Genomic DNA, 18742 nt, shown 5'->3' on the forward strand with positions numbered 1-18742 from the left:
GCTCATTATTTGGATTATTTCTCTCATTCCACTAGAACAAATTTCAATGCTTCTAGTTGTGCAATAATGTTTTTCAAGAACTAAATTCTTCAACGAATTGTCCACTACACTTGTGTAGTGTGTGTTTCTTGTGAGACTTAGATTGGTTCTTTTACTCTTCAAAAAGCTTGTTTTAGAAATGAAACAAGGTCCTTTTCCCTTGTGGCTTTAAGCATGGCTTTCCTCCAAACATGGAATTTTTTATATTTTGTGGCTTGTCCCTGCACTTAGAATTATCATTCTAAGAGTTATGTTTCACTTTTACTTGTTGATTTTTATCTACAGTATAGATACATTTTCTCATAAAGAAGAGAGAAGGTGGAAGTCTCTATCAATCAAAGAAACAAGAATCACCATGAATCGCCTAAACTCGGCGAGTCCGAGTCCGAGTCATGCTCTCCGAGTCTCTGGGACTCGGACTCGGACTCGTCCGAGTCTGCCGAGCAAACTCATCATACTTGCCGAGTTGGCAAGTTTGGCTCAAACTCGGCGAGTCCCCAAACTCGGCTAGTGCCTGGGTCAAGTAAAATGACAAAAAAAAAACATTTTAAAAAGTTTTTTTAAAATGAATGGTCTTGTCTTTGTTCACTACAACCTCTGCCTGAGAATGAGAAAAATTAGGGTTACAAAATGTCAGGCAATAGAAAAATAACACCTGACGCTTTTATTAAATAATAAGTTTTTTTTTGGCCTCGTGGGGCTCTGCCCCTCGACCCCGCCATGTATCGCGATAGGGAGCGTTGCCCCTTGACCCCACCTTGGGGGCACTACCCCCAAACCCCCGTCGAAAAATATGGGGGGAAACAACGTCGATAGAAGTAGGGAAAATTTAACCTCCGAGTCTGACACTGATTGGATCGACCAGGTAGATATAGAGGTTGAGACTGTAGCCATGGCTGAAGAGGAGCGAAGAGCACGAGCACAGACAGGAGATTCAAAGGCAAATAGTGACACGGATGTTCGTGATGTTGGTGAGCATGGCATGGTGTCACGGGAAGCGGCTATGGTTGTCGAATCATCCAGGACCTACCTTAGACGCCTTCACAAGGGGTCGAGGCCGAAGGGTGCTGCCATGCAGGCTCCTCTGAGCCATAAGCTTGTAATTGTATTTACCTTTGGTATTTGTATGAAACATTGGATGATGATCATATGATGACATGGATTTTTTATTCCATGAGTTTTGTAATATTGTATACATTTGAAAATATTTATATATCTATGTTTGTCATTTCCTTCAACTACAATTTGCGTTTATGCTTATGTGATTGATGTATACTTGTGTATGTAATCAAATGAGCCAAGTTTGATGATGTTATTGTGTCTTTAAGGTGTATTCAATAAAGGGTGCCTAAAACAAGTTTTAAATCTTTAAAAATCTCTAAATTGCTTGAGTTTTTCACTTTCCCGAGTCCAGTCGAGTCTGGAGCCGAGTCTGACGCCGAGTCCCGAGTCCAAGTCCGATTCAACCTTGTCGAGTCTGAGCCGAGTCCGAGTCTCGTTTCTTTGGTGTCAATATGGATGTATACTCTCACTACTAACCCACACTTCAAAATATGATTTTCCTTTAATGTGTTTATGTACAAACAAAATATGGAATATTTTTGTATATTCTTCAATAGACAAGTTGGGACCTTGAAAATGTTTGGAGAGACTGATACATTGACTATCTTGATTTCCACCATGGTAATAGGTTCTTTTTAAGCTTTCACAGAACCATTCAAAGTTTCTATGGACATATGATCATCCCTATGCGAAGTGCAATAGTTATTCCACCAATAAATAAAAGCCAAGGAAACTCCCAAAGGAACAAGAATACTTTTTTCTTGGTTTAAAATTGAATTCATATTAAATTTACCCAATTCCCTAGAGTATTTAACATCTATTGACTTCAAATATAGAATATCCAAAGTTAAGTTATTGCTTGCAAAAATATTGGTCTCCAAACAGCTTTCCTGTTCATAATGTTGATAGGTTCTGAAGGGGATTGTCCTTGTAAAATTAAGGAAAGTAATCAACAATCCTGTCTCATTTTTTCTTGGTATAGTCAGCTCCCACTCAGACCAATCTTCTTATAGTCAAACCTTGTGTGAGAAGGCATACAAAATGCAGATAATATTTAAATGAAAGAGTGTGATACCACTATTAAATGGCAAGAAAAAGACAAACTTAAATCCTAATGTTTTATGTGAAGAAACAATTGGAAAAAATGACACGAGACAATAAAACATTATTCTGATGTTTCGATGTTAAATTATATCATGCAAAGTTCTGTACAACAGGTTGTAAGATCAAATGTTCAATCAGAGATGCCATACCTTCTATGTAAAGTGTATCCAAAGAATAACTATGTTACATTAATAGACAAGAGGGATATAAAAAAATGTCAATATGCTTACAAAAAAAGCAACTGCTCACTTTCTGTCAGTTTGTATTCTTTTTTTGGCATTTTCTGCATATAGTAGAGATTTCCTTCAGTCCCGGCAAATGGTATCAGATCCATACAGCCTCAAACAGAGCTGGGGCTTACAGTATGACTACATGTGCTTACGATAATCTTAAAATTTGTGGCAAAGATAGCTTGTGTTGAGAACATAGTTATACTCAGGGATAGGGGTTAATCAATATAACGACAAACTTTTACTTTTTCAATTTCATATTATAAGCATCTAACTTGATCTGATTGACATATTCATTGCATATTAATATTAACATGAATCTAACTATTATGAATCACAAGTTGAACACAAGATATATACGTGGAAACCCTTACAGGAGAAAACCACAGTAAAATAGCCTCCTTATATATAGAAAACTTCTTTTACAAATTCATGAGTATCAACCCACTAGAGGCACCAACCTCTCATTCTGTTTGTGAGACACTTTCCCACTAGAGGCACCAGCCCCTCATTCTATTTGTGAGACACTTTCCCACTAGAGGCACCAGCCCCTCATTCTAATTCGTGAGCACCAACTCACTAGAGGCACCAACCCCTAATTCAAATTTCCACCTTAATAACGTTGCTTAATCAACAGATGATGGATCCACAATTTAATATAACCTTCTTCCACAAAACTGCTATATTATCTTCCACAAATCTGCTATGATCTCTTCTACAAATCTTCTATACTCTCTTCATAAATCTACCATAACTTCTGCAAAATCTGTTACACTCTCTTCATAAATCTGCCACAAATTCTTCTTCAAAATCTACTATGAACTCCCCACACACACTCTTCTCAAGACCTTACTCTCTCTTATATCTTAATACCTTTGTATTCCTCTCAAGGGACACTATGCTTCCCAAGTGATACAACTTCCTCAATCAAATCACTTCTTGGATAATGAAACGGGTTGCACATAAGTTTGTTTACATAAATGATACCACCACCTTAAGTGTTAGTCAAACATTCTTCTTAATAGTTGCACCATTGATTCTTCACTAGATCGCACCTTTCGAATCTTTCAATAAACATAGCACCCTTCCATATCGACAGACTGCTCTTTAATCACATTAATTTTTATCACTTCATGCTTAGTCGATTTGCCTCATAAGCACAACTTTTTCCTTGTAATCGCTGACTTTTAGTATATGCGAATTGCTGCAAGTATCATGTTTGTTATCACTGCTATAACATAATCCAAGTGATGACAAACTGAAAATTGTCTATCAATTTTTTAGAAAATCACAGCTATGAAACTTGAAAATCGTTTCTTTTCCACTCAACATATTCACTGCTTTTCTTCTTAATGTATTCGCTGCCTTTATCAGAATCGTTGCCTTATTTAAATTCATTAATAACTGCTTTATAGATTAATCCATTTGTATAGAATCGACCTGCTTTATTCATTAATGCGTCACCTCTTCTCTTTGCAACTGATAAAGATTTGTCTCGAACAAAATTGCACCCTTTTGTTTCTCAGACAAATCACCAAAAGGTCAAAGCATGTGTTTGCTTAATAATTTCCTCAAAAGCTTGAAGAAAATAATCTTTCACCGGAGATCCCAATCTGTGGCCTTAGGATACTTGGTTGTAGTGGCATCCACCTCGTTACAACATCAAATCATCTATTTCACATCAAGAGTGAAGCCTAGAAGGGTGTGCTCTCTGGTTTGCCTATCCTTGGAGATACCAGCCTCAAAACCAACACAATTGGCCTGTGATGTACCAGTAATCATGTTCTTAAAGATATCTCTATGATCGGGGGCATCAATGACAATGCAATAATATATTGTAGTCTCAAATATTGATGGTAATACCGCGAAACCTATTCGCCTTAAGTTGGTCAAGAACCCCGGCATACTTGGATGACCTTTTATTCATCTCAGCAGCTTCTTTCTCATGACGTTTGAACACACGCTTGTCAATAAGGTGACCGGTGGTGGTCGACTTCCCAAAGTCGACATGTCCAAAGAAAATAATGTTGATGTGGGTCTTCTCTTTTCCCATCATTGATCAAAGAGATCGATATTCTTAATTTGGGAATTAATAATCTTTGTCCTTATTATTGTTAACATGGGAAAAATATTCCGTTGCCGAAAAATCGTCGAGAAAAGAAGCCGGCCGGCAAAAAAATTTGGTCCGGAAAAAAAAATCGCTCGCAACCGGAAAAAGGGCAAGAGCCGAAATAAACAACCGGCAGCGGCAAGTGGCCGGGCGGGAGGCGGCAACAGAGGAGGCGACACGGAGGCTCCAAGGCGGTGGTGGCGAGGGAGAGTCCACGGCCTGCTGCAGGCCGTACAGACCTGCAGAGGACGCTAACCCCACCTTTTGCTTGTAAAAAAAAAAATTTACAATAAAATTTTTGTAATTGGTTTTTTTGTTTAATAATTTTTTTTTAAATATTTCCGGAAAAAAATAATCCAAAAGGAAAAATTATTAAAAAATACCAATTGTTTTTTTAACTGCGTGCAACGGTCATACAGTAGTACAGGGAAAGAAAAAATTTGCCTCAGAGATCAACATGCCCAAAGTAGTCGAATTATATATCAAAATTCGTGGAATTGGCCTCCAAGCTCATTTTGGGCCCAAATTGCTCCAAAAAACAGGTGCCCCCGTGGATCACAAAAAAAGGTTGAATCTTCAAACCCTCACAGATCTAGCCCCGTGAATCAAAAATTGACAAACAAAAAGTCAATCTTGACTATTTGACATGTGCCGGATTCAATGGTGAGGTCCAAATCAACCCAAATTGCACAGAAGACCTGCTATAGGTAGAATCTCCCAATTTGAAGAACAAGAAAGCCTCGGGTCTGAAGCTCTGATACCATGTTAAAGTTATAAACACAACCTCACAAAACCCAATGAACACCTGTATGCAAATAACCTGTCACAACAATGAAAGGTTCACAAAACACAAAGATTGCTTTGAAAACCTAGAACAAAAGAATGCTTTGAAAACCTAGAACAAAACACAAAAATTGCTTTGAAAACCTAGAACAAAAGAATGCAATAATGATAATCAGATTAAGGGAATAAAAATTACAATGAGATCAATCCTTAATAAAGGAGATCAAAAAACCCTAATACAAACCTCAAGGATGCATGCATAAAAGAAAGGAATTATTAAAATAATAATTCCTATAAAAAGCTTCCTAAATTTAACTTAAGTGAAATAAAGAAAAGGCGACTTAATTATTAAATCAATATGATTTAATTAATTAAAAAAACTAATACCTTTTACTCTAACAATTATAAATAAGACTCTTTGTCTTAATCCCAATTGTATCAATTTCATTATAAAGATAATACAAGGACCTTTCTCAAAGTATCACGGAACTATTTTGTTTTATAAACTTATCCCAGCATATTGACACCAATAACAATATTTCCACTCTTGAAACCAATGACAAATTTATCTATAAAACTGTCTTCTTACCTTTTTGACATCAATCATCAATGACATCTCCAACAGCTTGAAGCACAGAGCATAATTGTTGTACCATAAAGTACCAACTCCTCATTAATTCCATACAGAGATTTAATTTCTATATTTTTCTAGTGATTCAACTTAATTTCTAATTTCTCTTTGAGAATGCATGATGTAACTTTTGTCAATGCACTTTACTTGACTGTACATAGATATTTGATCCAAAGATGAACCAAGGTTTCTGATGAAATAAATATCTGTTTTTTTTATCATTATCCAACAACAAATAGTAACAGTAAACTAAATATTCTACTATAAGCAAATAGTAACAGTAATTTAAATATTCTACTATAAGCCATAAGAAGCTCCTTGATATAGCAAGGACATCAATGTGTATTACATTTACACTAAAAACCCATACGTTTTCTCACACTACTAATCGTGGATGTTTTTCAAACATGTAGAGAAGCAGCCCATCCTACAAAATGAATCAATTCTGTTATAAGACAACATTTAAGATTTTCATAGTTTGAAAACAAATTGAATGCCAGACTCTCAACAGGCATGCTGAGGCCTTTGGGTAAAAATTTTCTCAAGGGAGCCTACAACCCCAAACAATAAGAATATTCTAAATCCAAAAGAAATAATTTCAAATGTTGCCTCTGGTTGTTAGAACTATCTAAAAGAATGAAGATATGTACAGTAAAGTGCTTTTATCAGCAAATTGATGCCTTTGCTACGAGATCATTCAGATTCCCCCCACTTTAGTTAAACAATGAAGATTTTAATAAAAATAAAATTCTACTACTAACTGTAAGAGTCATTGAGACCTTCGCAATTTTACATTTCTAGGAATTTCCTTGTATGAGGATACAGTCTCTACTGCTTTCCGAATTGGCCTTCCAGTTGATGACCTCCTTAGTTCTGCTGCATCTAGGGTAGTGTTAAATATTGAATCATTACAAGCTGCATTTTCTTGTAAGTGATGCTGGTGGACTCTAGATTGATGCTTGGTGTTTGCAATCAGATTTAAATCTCCATTGATACTGCTGGATGGACATTGTTTTGAACCTACCCTGAAAAAACCATAATGGCAGATTTATTCAAGCAAAACTTGTTGGACTGTAAACTTGTAAGAGTAAACCATTATATTTGAATTGACTTACAGAGAACTGACTAGTACTTTCACAAAAGGATGACAAATTAAACATGCCACAAAACCTAGTGCAATCAAGAGGTCGACCCAAACAAATTTATTTTGAGAGGTGTAGATTGTAAGTAGCAAATTTAAAAGTTAACATGTGATAAGCACCCAGCTCAGGCTACCTTTTATTATTTTTGTTTTCTTCATTTGCTAACAAATTTATCCTTGAAGAGCTTTCAACCTCATTTGTAATGTCCCCTGAAAATTTTCAAAACATCAGACATGCAACATAAGGTAAAAACAGCCCAACTACTGGATTTTAAGGAGAAATACCTTTACTTGCTTTATCCAGATTTTCTAAGACATTTGAAGTAGTGTGATTATTGCTTTGGAGCAGCTTTTGAGTAGACACAGTTGGATCTGATCGCCTAAGCTTAGTGTTTAGGTTAGGTTCTTTGTAACTGACATGAGTAGAATGCCTTCTCAGAAAAATCCTGAATTAAATCCCACAAAAGAATTTCACCACAATGCCAATAGGAAAATTCAAACTAAAAGCCCAGTTCAAAAACTAAATTATAGGGCAAATACAAAAATTGAAACCTTTTTTCATTTGGAGCATCCTCATTCACTGACATATTTGCTCTTGAGAAACTGTCAGCTTCCCTAACAAATCCAGCAAAAACTTTTCATGTTAAAGCCAATAACTGAATCTTACTTTGGAAACTAAATTATAGGATCAGATTCAATAACTGACTACTTTTTTCATATTTGCTTTTGGTTTTGGTTGGTGAGTTTTGCCAAGTAGAGCCAACAAAACTCACCACTGGCTGCCTGGATCAAGACATTGTGAGGCTGATAATGACTTGCAGAGTCGCACTACTAAGATCAATATATCCCTTAAAATAAGCTAATTTTATTAAGTTCAGAAGCAACTTTTTCTTTATTATGGCAAAGAAATTATTATGAACACCTTACTCCACTATACCTTTTACCATCTCTCTTTCCTTCTTTTTTGGGCAAATTCGTCCTTGGAGAATTTTCGCCATGATTTGAGTCCTGGTCTGAATTAGGTTTCCTGTTGTTAGAATCTAGTAAGAAAAATAACTAGATCAACTGAAACACTTAACTTGTAAGGAGTTACCTAGATTTTCACAGGAACAATTCTGGTTCTGTCTGGAAGATAAATGTCCTGGTTCAGAATGAAATTGATTGTCACTTTGTCCGCAATCCTAAAAGGTGGAAGTACTTGTATTATTTTCTCTTCCAAAGAAACACTAAAATTGTAGGACTTCCACTCATATTAATGTATCAAGTTAGTAATATTTAATTGAAATTCTTAACAAGCAAGGGGTGTCAATATGAAATTCTTAAAGGGGTGTACCTTGGTTAAGCTTGGGTGCTTGTTTTCCAGTTTCTGTGACAGGTCTCTCACTTTTCCCTGCATATATCAAACAGAGCACTAAAGAAAAACCATCTGAATGGTGCAATGAAAGTGAACAACACAAAATCCAAGTTGTACTCACCTCAAGCTCCGTTCTTTTGAGTCTAAACACCGCAGTCATTTGATTGTACTTATGCTCTAGCACCTTGCACTGCCAATTAATAAAATAATTTTGAATATTTATGTATAGTAAGCATATAAAGGACAAAATATAAAGTTGATCCTCAAATCTGCTTTTCATATCAGTCCCTTGCTAAGATATGAAATGGAACTTAATCAAAAGAAACAAAAAAGCTACTAAAGTAGTAAACAAATGATTAATGTCAACAATTTTGACCCAGGTGACTATTCAATTGCCAATCTTCTAAATCAATGCCAAATTGATTTGGTAGCTTTTCAAAAACAAGGAAGACCCCAATCTGTCAACTTGCTAAGAAGCAATAGGCACTAACCTTTTCTCTAAGATCGCATAATTCCTGAAAAATGCAAGACAAACAACCAGCCAAATACAAGTTAGCTTTTGCACAGTTCTTTATCCCTACTTTATGCTAAGCCAAAGAAGTAAATAGAATGGAAAGAGAACTCCATGCAAACCGCAAATATTTGGCCATTGGTTTGAGTCAACTGCTTGTTTTGCTGAGATGTTTTGTATGAATAGGACAGTGCTTTCTGCAATTCTTGTCTGGTGGATTCAAGAATGGTTCTGAATGGTTATGGAAACCAAGACAAAATACAAAATGAATTAACCAAATGCAACGCTAGAATTCCAAACAGGAGGAAAGAAAACTTGTAAAGCATTTTCAAAAATTTTAATAAGGAAAAAATATGATACTCTTTCTGTATAACGAGATTCTTCAAGTAAGCTATCTCCTGGACACACCACGAAAAAGATAAAAAAAATCTCATAAGCAACCTGACTTCAAAAATAATTCAAAAATGTGTTAACACAAGAAACAATTCTCTAATACAATCTATATAAAACAATTATCAACCTGGTTTTCTGAATTTTCTTTGTTGCAAATGCGTGTTGAGCATAAACTCTCTGGGTTTTTTCTTCTCCTTGAAAAAGAATGGGTATTTGTCACATCAGAAAATCGCCTACCATCAGCATTTACAGTTGACTGTAAAGTGGAAAATGGTTCAAATTGTTCTCCGGCTGTTGGTTCTGTCCAAACCAAAAATCAATTTGATGTAGATTGTAAGATATAAGAAGCTCAAATTAAACTAATATGATGCATGAAAGAGTGACATAAATTTACAGAGAGATTGTTGGCTAATAAGAAATCAGAATGTATAACACTTCAAAACATGTTTCAGACAGAATTTGCAGAATGAACTTTAAAAAACATATTTCTCATACTCAACTAAGCTAGCCACATCACAAAAACATTCTTTTCAAATGGGGATTGGGGATGGGCCTTATAATTGATTGGATTTCATTAATTGTGATGGTATTTGAAAAATTGCGTAATTTATCGTTTGAAAAAGAGCTATTTGATGTAAATTTTGAAGCTTGTGTTTAAACCTGCATTAGAAGTACAGGTACAGGGATTTAGGTACACCAGTAGAGAAAAAATCAGCTTGGGTACATCTGTACAAAAGTTATATAAAAATCATATAATCAATTACTTTGGGAAAATTAGATCTATTCGGAGAATATATTAAAAACCCAAAAAAGTGCCTTCCAAATGAATCTCGGCATCTCAATCCCTACCAGGCACAGCTACTTTTTCTTCTCCATTCAATGATGGCATTGTAGTGGCACCTACACAAGGCTCTGATCAGAGCCCTCATCCCAAGATGACTGTTTCCCCGGCTGCCACAGGACTCAAATCTCCTCCCCAACCCTCACACTCCTCTAGCACTGCACTGTTATCCTCTCCACCACAGAATTTAGGGCATTCTAAGGACACTCCCGTATCTTTCCCAGAGGCTTCAGCAGCATTAGCTCTGTTGACTGCTTCAGTGATTGGGCGTGTGGAAGTTGAGAGTTCTGGGAGTGTGGGAAGAAATAAATCTGTTGCAGCTAATAAACAAGCTTTTGTTGGTAAAGCATGGCATGCAAATGATTCTACTGGCTTCTCCATCAAAACAAATGCCAGTGTTGAATCAAGTTCAGAGATAGATACCATTCATTCTCCTGTACTTCATGAAGGCACAGTAAAGAAAGACAGACTTGATGTCTTGGAGGACAGCTTTAAAATTTTAAATCTGACTTCTACAATGGTTCATTTGGCATGACTCATTCCCTGTTTTCATCCTTTTGCACACATACCTGACATCAAAATTACCAATTCAGTGCTTGGGCCTAAAGATTATCTGCCGAAGCATGCCTTCATCTGCAAATTCACGAAGATGTGGCCCAAAATATGCAATTTAAATTCCTGGATCTCTGAGCAGTGTAACAAGAATCGGAAGGACAAAATTTTATACATTTGTGCAATTGGTGTTTCTCATTCTTGAATTTGATTCTCTGAAGGATCAGGAGAGTTTGTTTTACAATCTGGTCCATGGGATTTTCAAGGAGACTTTTATGCATTAAATCTAGGTTCACTTACGTTGATCCACAAAAGGACCCCTTCTCCTCTGCCTTTTAATGGGTAAGCTTACCTTATCTGCCCCTACAATTCTGGGAATCCAAATGTCTTGAGAATTTCATAAGTGAGCTCAAAAAGAATTATTGTATATTCAATGGAACTACTAAATAAAGTTGTTCCACTATGCCAACATCTATGTTGAGATGGACATTGCCAATGGGCTTACCTGCTGAGATTTCATTGTTGAAGATGGCATCAAACAGTTGACTGTGAGAAAATTGCTTTCAGATACAGAAAATGTTCTTATGAGCATGTACCTTCTGAATGTGACAAAAAGAATTTCAAGTCAGTGATTTGTAGGGTTTCTGCTAAATTTCTGTTAAACCCACTTGGTGGGCCAGAGCTAAGTATCTCCATCATTACATTTGCCCTAGTGCTCTGCTTGCTAATGTTCAAAATTTTTCTCTTGAGGCTAAGGCTGCTAATGCTCCAGAGTTGGCCTTGTGTCCTCTGGTTTGCAAGTCTGTTAGGAATTGCTCAAAGCAAGAGATTGAAGCTTCTATGGAAGCTTTGCAAACTTTTTTTGTCAGGAGGCTTTAGGGGCCTCTTCAGATAATGAGACAAAAGTTGCAAATACTATCCCAGCAGATGTGGATAAAGCCAAGAGGGCAGGGTTTGACCATGTTCCATCTCATTCTAACTTCTGAGTTGTGAACCTTTTCTGAGAATTCAGAATTCAACAGATGAGAAGCTTGTTAATACTGTTCCAGTTATGGTTATTGAGTCACTAGACACCCATTCCTGTGAAAATGATTGGACAGAGCTAAAATAAAAACAAGGAACACTGAAGGGAAGATTGTCAATCAGATAATTCAAAGATCTTCAGAAAACCGTAGGAATGATCCACCAAGGCATATTGATTCATAAGGCAGTTGAACACTTTGTGTAACTACTAGAGACAGGTAAAATAGTAAATAGGAACACTAAGAGAAAGATCAGCCATCAGATAATTCAAAGATCTTCGAAAAACTATAGGAACAATCCACCAAGGAATGGTGGACACTTTGTGTAACCCATGATTACCAGAATCCATCAATTTTTGTATGATAGGATTTGGTGCACCCATGATTACCAGAATCCCGCCCTTTCATGCTTTTTTGCAGCCCCTGGGTGCCTAAAAGCAGTTTCACACTAATACATTACACCTAACTTTCAAACCCATTTTTCTTCAAGTTCAGTAGTAAATGGTGCCTCTGGCAGATTTGTCTCTCCTTACAAGTCAGTGCAAGATTGCACCCTAGGGATGGTATGTAAGAGGGAATATTATTCTTTTAATAATTGGCAGTAATTTCAAATTTATTGCTTGCACAAAATAAGCTGCACTTTTATGCTATGTTACCAGGTTCTGCTAAACCCCTCCCCCCCTGCATACCAATATGGGTTTGAATCTGGGCCTAGATCTGCCCAAGGGTGCCCAGGGCAGTCCACAGGCAAACGTGAGACGCGTCCAGCAGGAAGACCCATGGATTGCCAAACAAAAAAGGTTCAAATTTTTTGTTTCTTTAAACATTTTAAGAAACCTGGAAATAAAATAGTACCAATGTCAAAGTGATGAATAAAATAATGGAAAAAGTGAACATATAGAACTTTGTATTCTCATGATTTGGCAAACAAACAAAATATAAACTATTTAACGTTCATCTACTTCAACCATTTTTTATCAAAAAACAATCATATTAGTTAGTTTGGATTTCATTATATATAAGGAAAATGTTGTGTACTTGAAGGTGACAGAGTGTGTTCATTTAATGGCCACAGGTTCCATTAAAAGGGCCTCACAACACACTGAAATATTGCAAATTATCCAAATCCAAGATTTATCAACTTTTACAAAAACGTGTTGATATCACCTTGACCCCAAGTCCAATTTATTCTCCTCAAACAGATGGGCAGGCAGTAGCAGTAAACAAATGTATACGAAGGGGTTTGAGAAACTGTGATGCAGATCACCAGCCTTCAGTTCCAATAACGGTTGCATCTGGTAGAGAATTGGTTCAATCAACATACCAGAAATTCATTGCAATGTCATCATTTAGGACCATACTGTTTAGGAGCTTCTTTTGTTAATTGCTTTGACTGTTAAAGACATTTAAATTCATGCCTATGTTCCTGTAATGATCCGTTTCCAAAGCAATTCCCATCTGCATCATAATCAACGCATTCAAGGAGGCAATGTTGCATTGCGGTAGCTTTTGGATGGTTTGGATGACTCAGCGGCGATAAATTCCATTCTCTAATGTTTGAATGCAACAGCTTTATGGCAGGGAATTACAATATGAATCGCACTTCACAAAAGACAAAGACTGCTGGTGTCAGAGATTGTTCCCCCAGCATTTAGACAATGATAATCCGCCTAAGTTAACAAATAAAGAAACCACTTAAAGTAGCATCAATATCATATTAGTCTATGGAAATAATACTTAAGGAAAAAGTTGCGCTAGTTTCATACTAGCGATTGGGAATAGGAAAATTATAATTAAACTATAGGCTATTAAAGGGCAACGGTTTGGATAAAGGGTTTGTGACCCTTTCCTCATTAAAGTATAAATAGGACAAAAAGTCATTTGTTGAAGGCAGAAAGAGGAATGAGCAATTGATCTGATAATCAAAAAACGATCCAAGTATATATTTGGGAAATCGGAGAAAAAAGTTTAAAGCAGAAATAAATATTTTCTATCATCAGAAAGATGTCTTATTCATAATACTTCACAATTTTCTCTAATATTGGATGGAACCCAATACGCTACAGCGATAAGATACTTAAAAATACTCTTTCCTTGATCAGCAATCTTTTAATCTTTAACAAGTCCTCCAACTACAGCGATCAAGATGAAAGCTCAGCAGTTACCGTTGAAGGGGCATTGGTTTCTTAGACCACGATATTAATGAATTTCAGCTGAAAAGACTCAGAACAATATTTGTATGATTTTCAGCTGAAAAGACTCAGGGCTCAAAGACATGACAAGTTGGAAACATGAGGTCAAGGTTACAACACGTTGAAATTATCCTGCAGGAATGTATGTACTAGTTTTTTTAGGGCATCCTAATTCACTAGCCTAAGGTTTAGACCCAGTTGTAGAAGAAATCATCCCAAACCAGGGAATTGAAAAAGCCCCTTGATCTGACCTCTGCTTACCCAGTAAAAGATCATTTCTCAACGGAAATGGGAATACAGGGGCATATGGCACCTCGTACTCATATTTACAAATGCTACAAGTCGTGTGAATAGAGCACTACCCGTTAAGATGAATCTCAAAGACATATAGGCTTATAGCTATGATAGGTTAATTTCATCATTGTTAATCTAAATTTTGACTGATTATGTCAAAGTGGTTTTCCATGCATGTTATTTTTCATTTAATAGACCCCTTTTATGTCCAGCAAGGGTCAAACTCCATGAAATAATCGAATCTGCAACTTCTCAGGGTGCAACAACAATTAAATCTCAGCCAGAACAGGGCAGAAGCCTCCTTTCACGTGGCAGAAAACTTCATTGCTTATACCTACGAGAAGATTAAGACTCAACTAGACCTCTCCAGCTGACAACTTACCTGTCAAATACAACTATAATTTTTAACTGGAATGTATATAGTTTCACTTTCAATACCAAAATATGCAAAAATGAGTGTCATCTTATATTTTCTCAGAAAGATATGCCAAGAAATGTATGAGTTCCTTTTTTTCTTTTCTTAAATCATCAAGATTTTTTTGCAAACCCAGTCAATAAATTGTTGAGCATGAGTTTCTGGATAAAAAGCATTCCAAAATAATTTAATAAATAAATAAATCACTATTAATACTGAAAAAGAAACATTATGTTCTGTAAGTTTAACCTCCGTAATACTGTGGATCTAATGCTACCAAAGAACAACCCAGCAACTTTTCCTTCCAAACCACGTCCAACAAAGCAAAAGTAGGAGCGTCATTTTGTAATCAATAAAACCAAAACCCTAGCTAATTAATTATTAATTATTTATAATGTCAACACTCCAAGGCTAGAAATATAAGGGTTTTAGAAATGGAGCTTCAGGTACAAAGAATAAATATAGTAACATACACGATACTTATTATTATTGGTAAAATAATGCACCTGGCAAGAACTGTTAAAATACTACATACAACAAAAGCGGTGGATATTTCAATGAATGAATGAATTTATTTTAATAATGTCCACAAAACCAAGCCGTCTAAGGGATCATGAGACCTAATGTTAACCCATTTTCAAGTTTCTTTAGATGTTGGCTCTTCTCATATGGATCTTGATTAAGAAACCTGCCATTTTCTACAGGAATAAACCAAGCAAAGATTGGGTAAAATACCGCATCCAATTTTCTGCAGGAATAAAACACCGCCCCAACAGGATTTGGCTAAAATGCCACGCAAATTGTTCGATGGGTGAATAAACCATACCTACCTAATAATTAGGTAGAAGACTGTGCCTGGCAAGAATCAGTAATGAACCCCATCGAACTCACCAAGTAAAACCCAAAAAGAATTGGGTAAAATGCAGCAACTTAGAGCTAAATAAAATATCACATCAAACTTCCAGGGCCGGGCATAACCAAACAGACGAGGCTAATTGCAAGCATCTAGTTAATTGGACAGAAGAAATGCCAACATAATGGCACCTATTACAAGAGTCATTCCAAAATAAAGAACTTCAAAATTCAAAATGTGTATGCATCCCCTTCTGTTAACAATAATGTGCAGTTCAAATTTTTTAACTTTCCAGGTTTCTAAATGAAAAATAGAAAACAAAAATACTTCAACATCTGTACAAATTACAATACATTTAATGCCCTCTCTATTTCAAACTTAGATTCAAATGATCAAAACCCTAGCTAAATAAGTTATAAATCCTTAGCAATTAAGCTGAAATAGTACCTCCGGCATTCAGTGAATCCAGTCTTTCGAAAACCCACGGAGACATTGGTTACCGGATATGTTGTTGTTGTTGTTCCTCATAAAATCTTTAACCTCACACAACCCTCGTAAATTCACAGAATTTGTTCCTGTTCGAGATTTTTTTGGTTTAAACAACAAAAGAATGTGATGAAATCAGTCAAATGGGGAGATCGGATGTGTAGGTTTTTATTGATTTCTGTGGAATAACACCCAAAAGATCGGGTGAATTTTGTTTTGTCAGTAGGGGAGGTTGTAGCAGCCCTTGCCTTGGGAGTAGGCTCGGGTGTCCCGAGGCAAAATTCAAATTTTCCGACTTCTGGATGTAACGGTAGTCTTATACGAAATACTAGATCACCTTTACCTATTTGTAACGAAATAAATTACTCCCTATTAAAAAGAAATTGTGATTAGTAAATTGTATTTCAATTTAAAGTTCAGTGGATGTGTCATTAGTTAGGGAGTAGCTATCCAGCCGATAAAACACGTGGCCTTGTACATATGATAACATGCATGGCCATCCTCCAGATTAGATGGAGAGAGGCAAACAAAACAAAACAAAACAAAAAGAAACGGAAATGGAAAGGAAACAAAAATTTTGAATTTTAAGTATTTTCCAACTTAACATAAATTTAAGGAAGTGGCTATTCTCCACACAAAATAGCATGCACGTACAAACAATATGCATCGTCATACATATGGGGTTGTAAACGTGGGCAAGCATTGGTTTTTGCGTGAGGTGACGAGGTTAAGATGGAGGTCATCGTGATGGGGCCTTTTGATCGTCATGAAAGGTTAGCGACTGTCGTGAAAGGTTAGTCGACATGCCAACGAAGGGGTGGGAAACTGTACTCGATTTCGGAAAAAGGAGAAATGGCAAGAAATTAAGTCACTAACAGCTGTGGCGTGTGGAATACATTGGGGATTTCAACGCAGGTGAGTGTCATTTTGGAAAAAACACGCAGGGTTTGGAGTGGTCACAATAGTTGAAAAGGAAATTGGGGGTTTTGCAGTTGTCATATTAGAAAAAACGCATGGGGTTTGGAGCGATCGCAACAATGAAAAGGAAATAGGGGTTTTTGCAGGTGCCATTTTGGAAAAAACACATAGAATTTGGAGCGGTCTCAACAGAGAAGGAGAAAATAAGCGATTTTGCAACCGCGCGAAGGAGAAAGCAGGGGTTTTTGTCAGCTCTTCAATCGAAGGAGAAAACTGGGGGTTTTGTGACTACGTGAAGGAGAAACAATGTGTTAGTAAAGAATTACGACTGTCAAATTCTGTGAGTTAAAACCCTAACTTTGTTATATTCAAATTTTAGTTTTAGATGGTATTTTTTTGGGTTTTGGGGATGTGAAATGGGCAAAATATATTTTCTATATGCCATAATCCCTAATTTTCTAAACATTCACAAACATATGTCAAAAAACATGAGGTTTTGTACAGATTGATGTATTTGTGTTGTTAGCAAAATGTTTATTGGAACACGCACAAATCAAGTTTAATGTTCATATGATGTCTTGTCTATCTTTTGTATGTTATAAGATATTATAGGATTTTTGTTATATACTGAAAAATTGTGTATGTGGACATTGATGCTCAATAGTCAGATTGGCTTCTTGTTAAGTTGGATATGAATAGAATGTTGCGAGTAGGAAATTGCACCATGTTTTTCAAACCAGGAAAGCAAGTTTTTAGTGTGTATGATGTCTTATTTCTTCTAATTGCATATCACTCGTCTAGACATGGATGGCTTTTATATTATCTAGTACAACAGTGTGTGTGAAATTTTGTGTTTAATATTGACACTATCTTTCATAAGGTTCAATATGGATAGAATTCATTCTTGCTATGAAGACTTTGTTGTGTTCATTCCACATGGCTCATTTGAATATCCAAGGACTTAAATTCTTATGTACTACAAGAGTCTATGGTTGCATTGATGTTCGATACTCCCATTGTCACTTGTAACGTTGAATGTGAATAGAAGCATCGAGGTTGAAAAACACATGCATTGGAACCCACACAAATGAACTTTTTTATGTTAATATGATATCTTGTCCATCTTTGGTGATCTATAAGGCATCATAGGATTTTTATTATATCCCAAAATGGTGTACGTGAGCATTTATATTCAATAGTTAGATTGGCTTATTGTTAAGCTAAATATGAATAGAATGTTGTAGGTAGGAAAACGCACTGTGTATTTCATCCTACTATAACCAAATCTATGAAGTCTTTGTTCTATTCATTCCACATCACTCCTTTAAATATCCAAAGACTTTTTGGCTTTCTTATCTACTATAAGAGTCTATGTGGGCATTGATTTTTAATACTTGTATTGTCTTGTGTAATGTTGAATGTGAATAGAAGAATCGAGGTTGAAAACACACAACGTGTATAAGAACAAGCACAAATCAAGTTTTATTCATATGATGTCTTGTCCATCGTTTGTATGTTATTAGACATCATGGGATTTTTATTATATACTAATATGGTATATGTGGCCATTGATGTTCAATAGTCAAAGTGTCTTCTTGTTAAGTTGAATATGAATAGAATGTTGTAGGTATGAAAACGCACCATGTATTTCAACCCGTGGAAACCAAGTTTTCAATTTGTATGATGTCTAAGAAAAGTTTCAATTCCCACCAAGAGAGATGGGTTGAAGCTATTCTCAATATAAGATAGGCCAAATGCACAAATAAGATTTGGTAATTAATGAAAAGGCATTTTCTGAGAGGTTGTGTATT

The 18742-nt window shown here is 36.0% G+C and overlaps 1 protein-coding gene across 1 annotated transcript; it reads right to left on the reverse strand.

Annotated features, from left to right (window-relative positions):
• Window positions 1–6384: 6384 nt before the first annotated feature.
• LOC131075749 (shugoshin-1) lies at window positions 6385–16352 on the reverse strand. The gene is made up of 13 exons (XM_058012634.2): window positions 15975–16352; window positions 9486–9658; window positions 9326–9363; window positions 9088–9196; window positions 8946–8969; window positions 8576–8644; window positions 8434–8490; window positions 8194–8281; window positions 8038–8113; window positions 7653–7715; window positions 7386–7546; window positions 7235–7310; window positions 6385–6984 (listed from the first exon to the last, which is right to left on the reverse strand). Exons 1-13 carry the CDS (start codon window positions 16018–16020, stop codon window positions 6729–6731), a joined length of 1236 nt encoding a protein of 411 aa, XP_057868617.2. The 5' UTR covers window positions 16021–16352; the 3' UTR covers window positions 6385–6728.
• Between the last annotated feature and the right edge of the window lie 2390 nt (window positions 16353–18742).

This window comes from Cryptomeria japonica, chromosome 1 (genome assembly GCF_030272615.1).
Source record: "Cryptomeria japonica chromosome 1, Sugi_1.0, whole genome shotgun sequence".
Taxonomy (NCBI): domain Eukaryota; kingdom Viridiplantae; phylum Streptophyta; class Pinopsida; order Cupressales; family Cupressaceae; genus Cryptomeria; species Cryptomeria japonica.

Excerpts from the sequence above, each read along its gene's own strand:
- LOC131075749 (XM_058012634.2), bottom strand. The coding sequence starts at position 16,020 with ATGTCTCCGTGGGTTTTCGAAAGACTGGATTCACTGAATGCCGGAG. Across the intron at positions 8,282-8,433 it reads AGCACCCAAGCTTAACCAAG|GATTGCGGACAAAGTGACAA; the intron begins GTACACCCCTTT and ends TCCACCTTTTAG. Across the intron at positions 7,547-7,652 it reads GATGCTCCAAATGAAAAAAG|GATTTTTCTGAGAAGGCATT; the intron begins GTTTCAATTTTT and ends GATTTAATTCAG.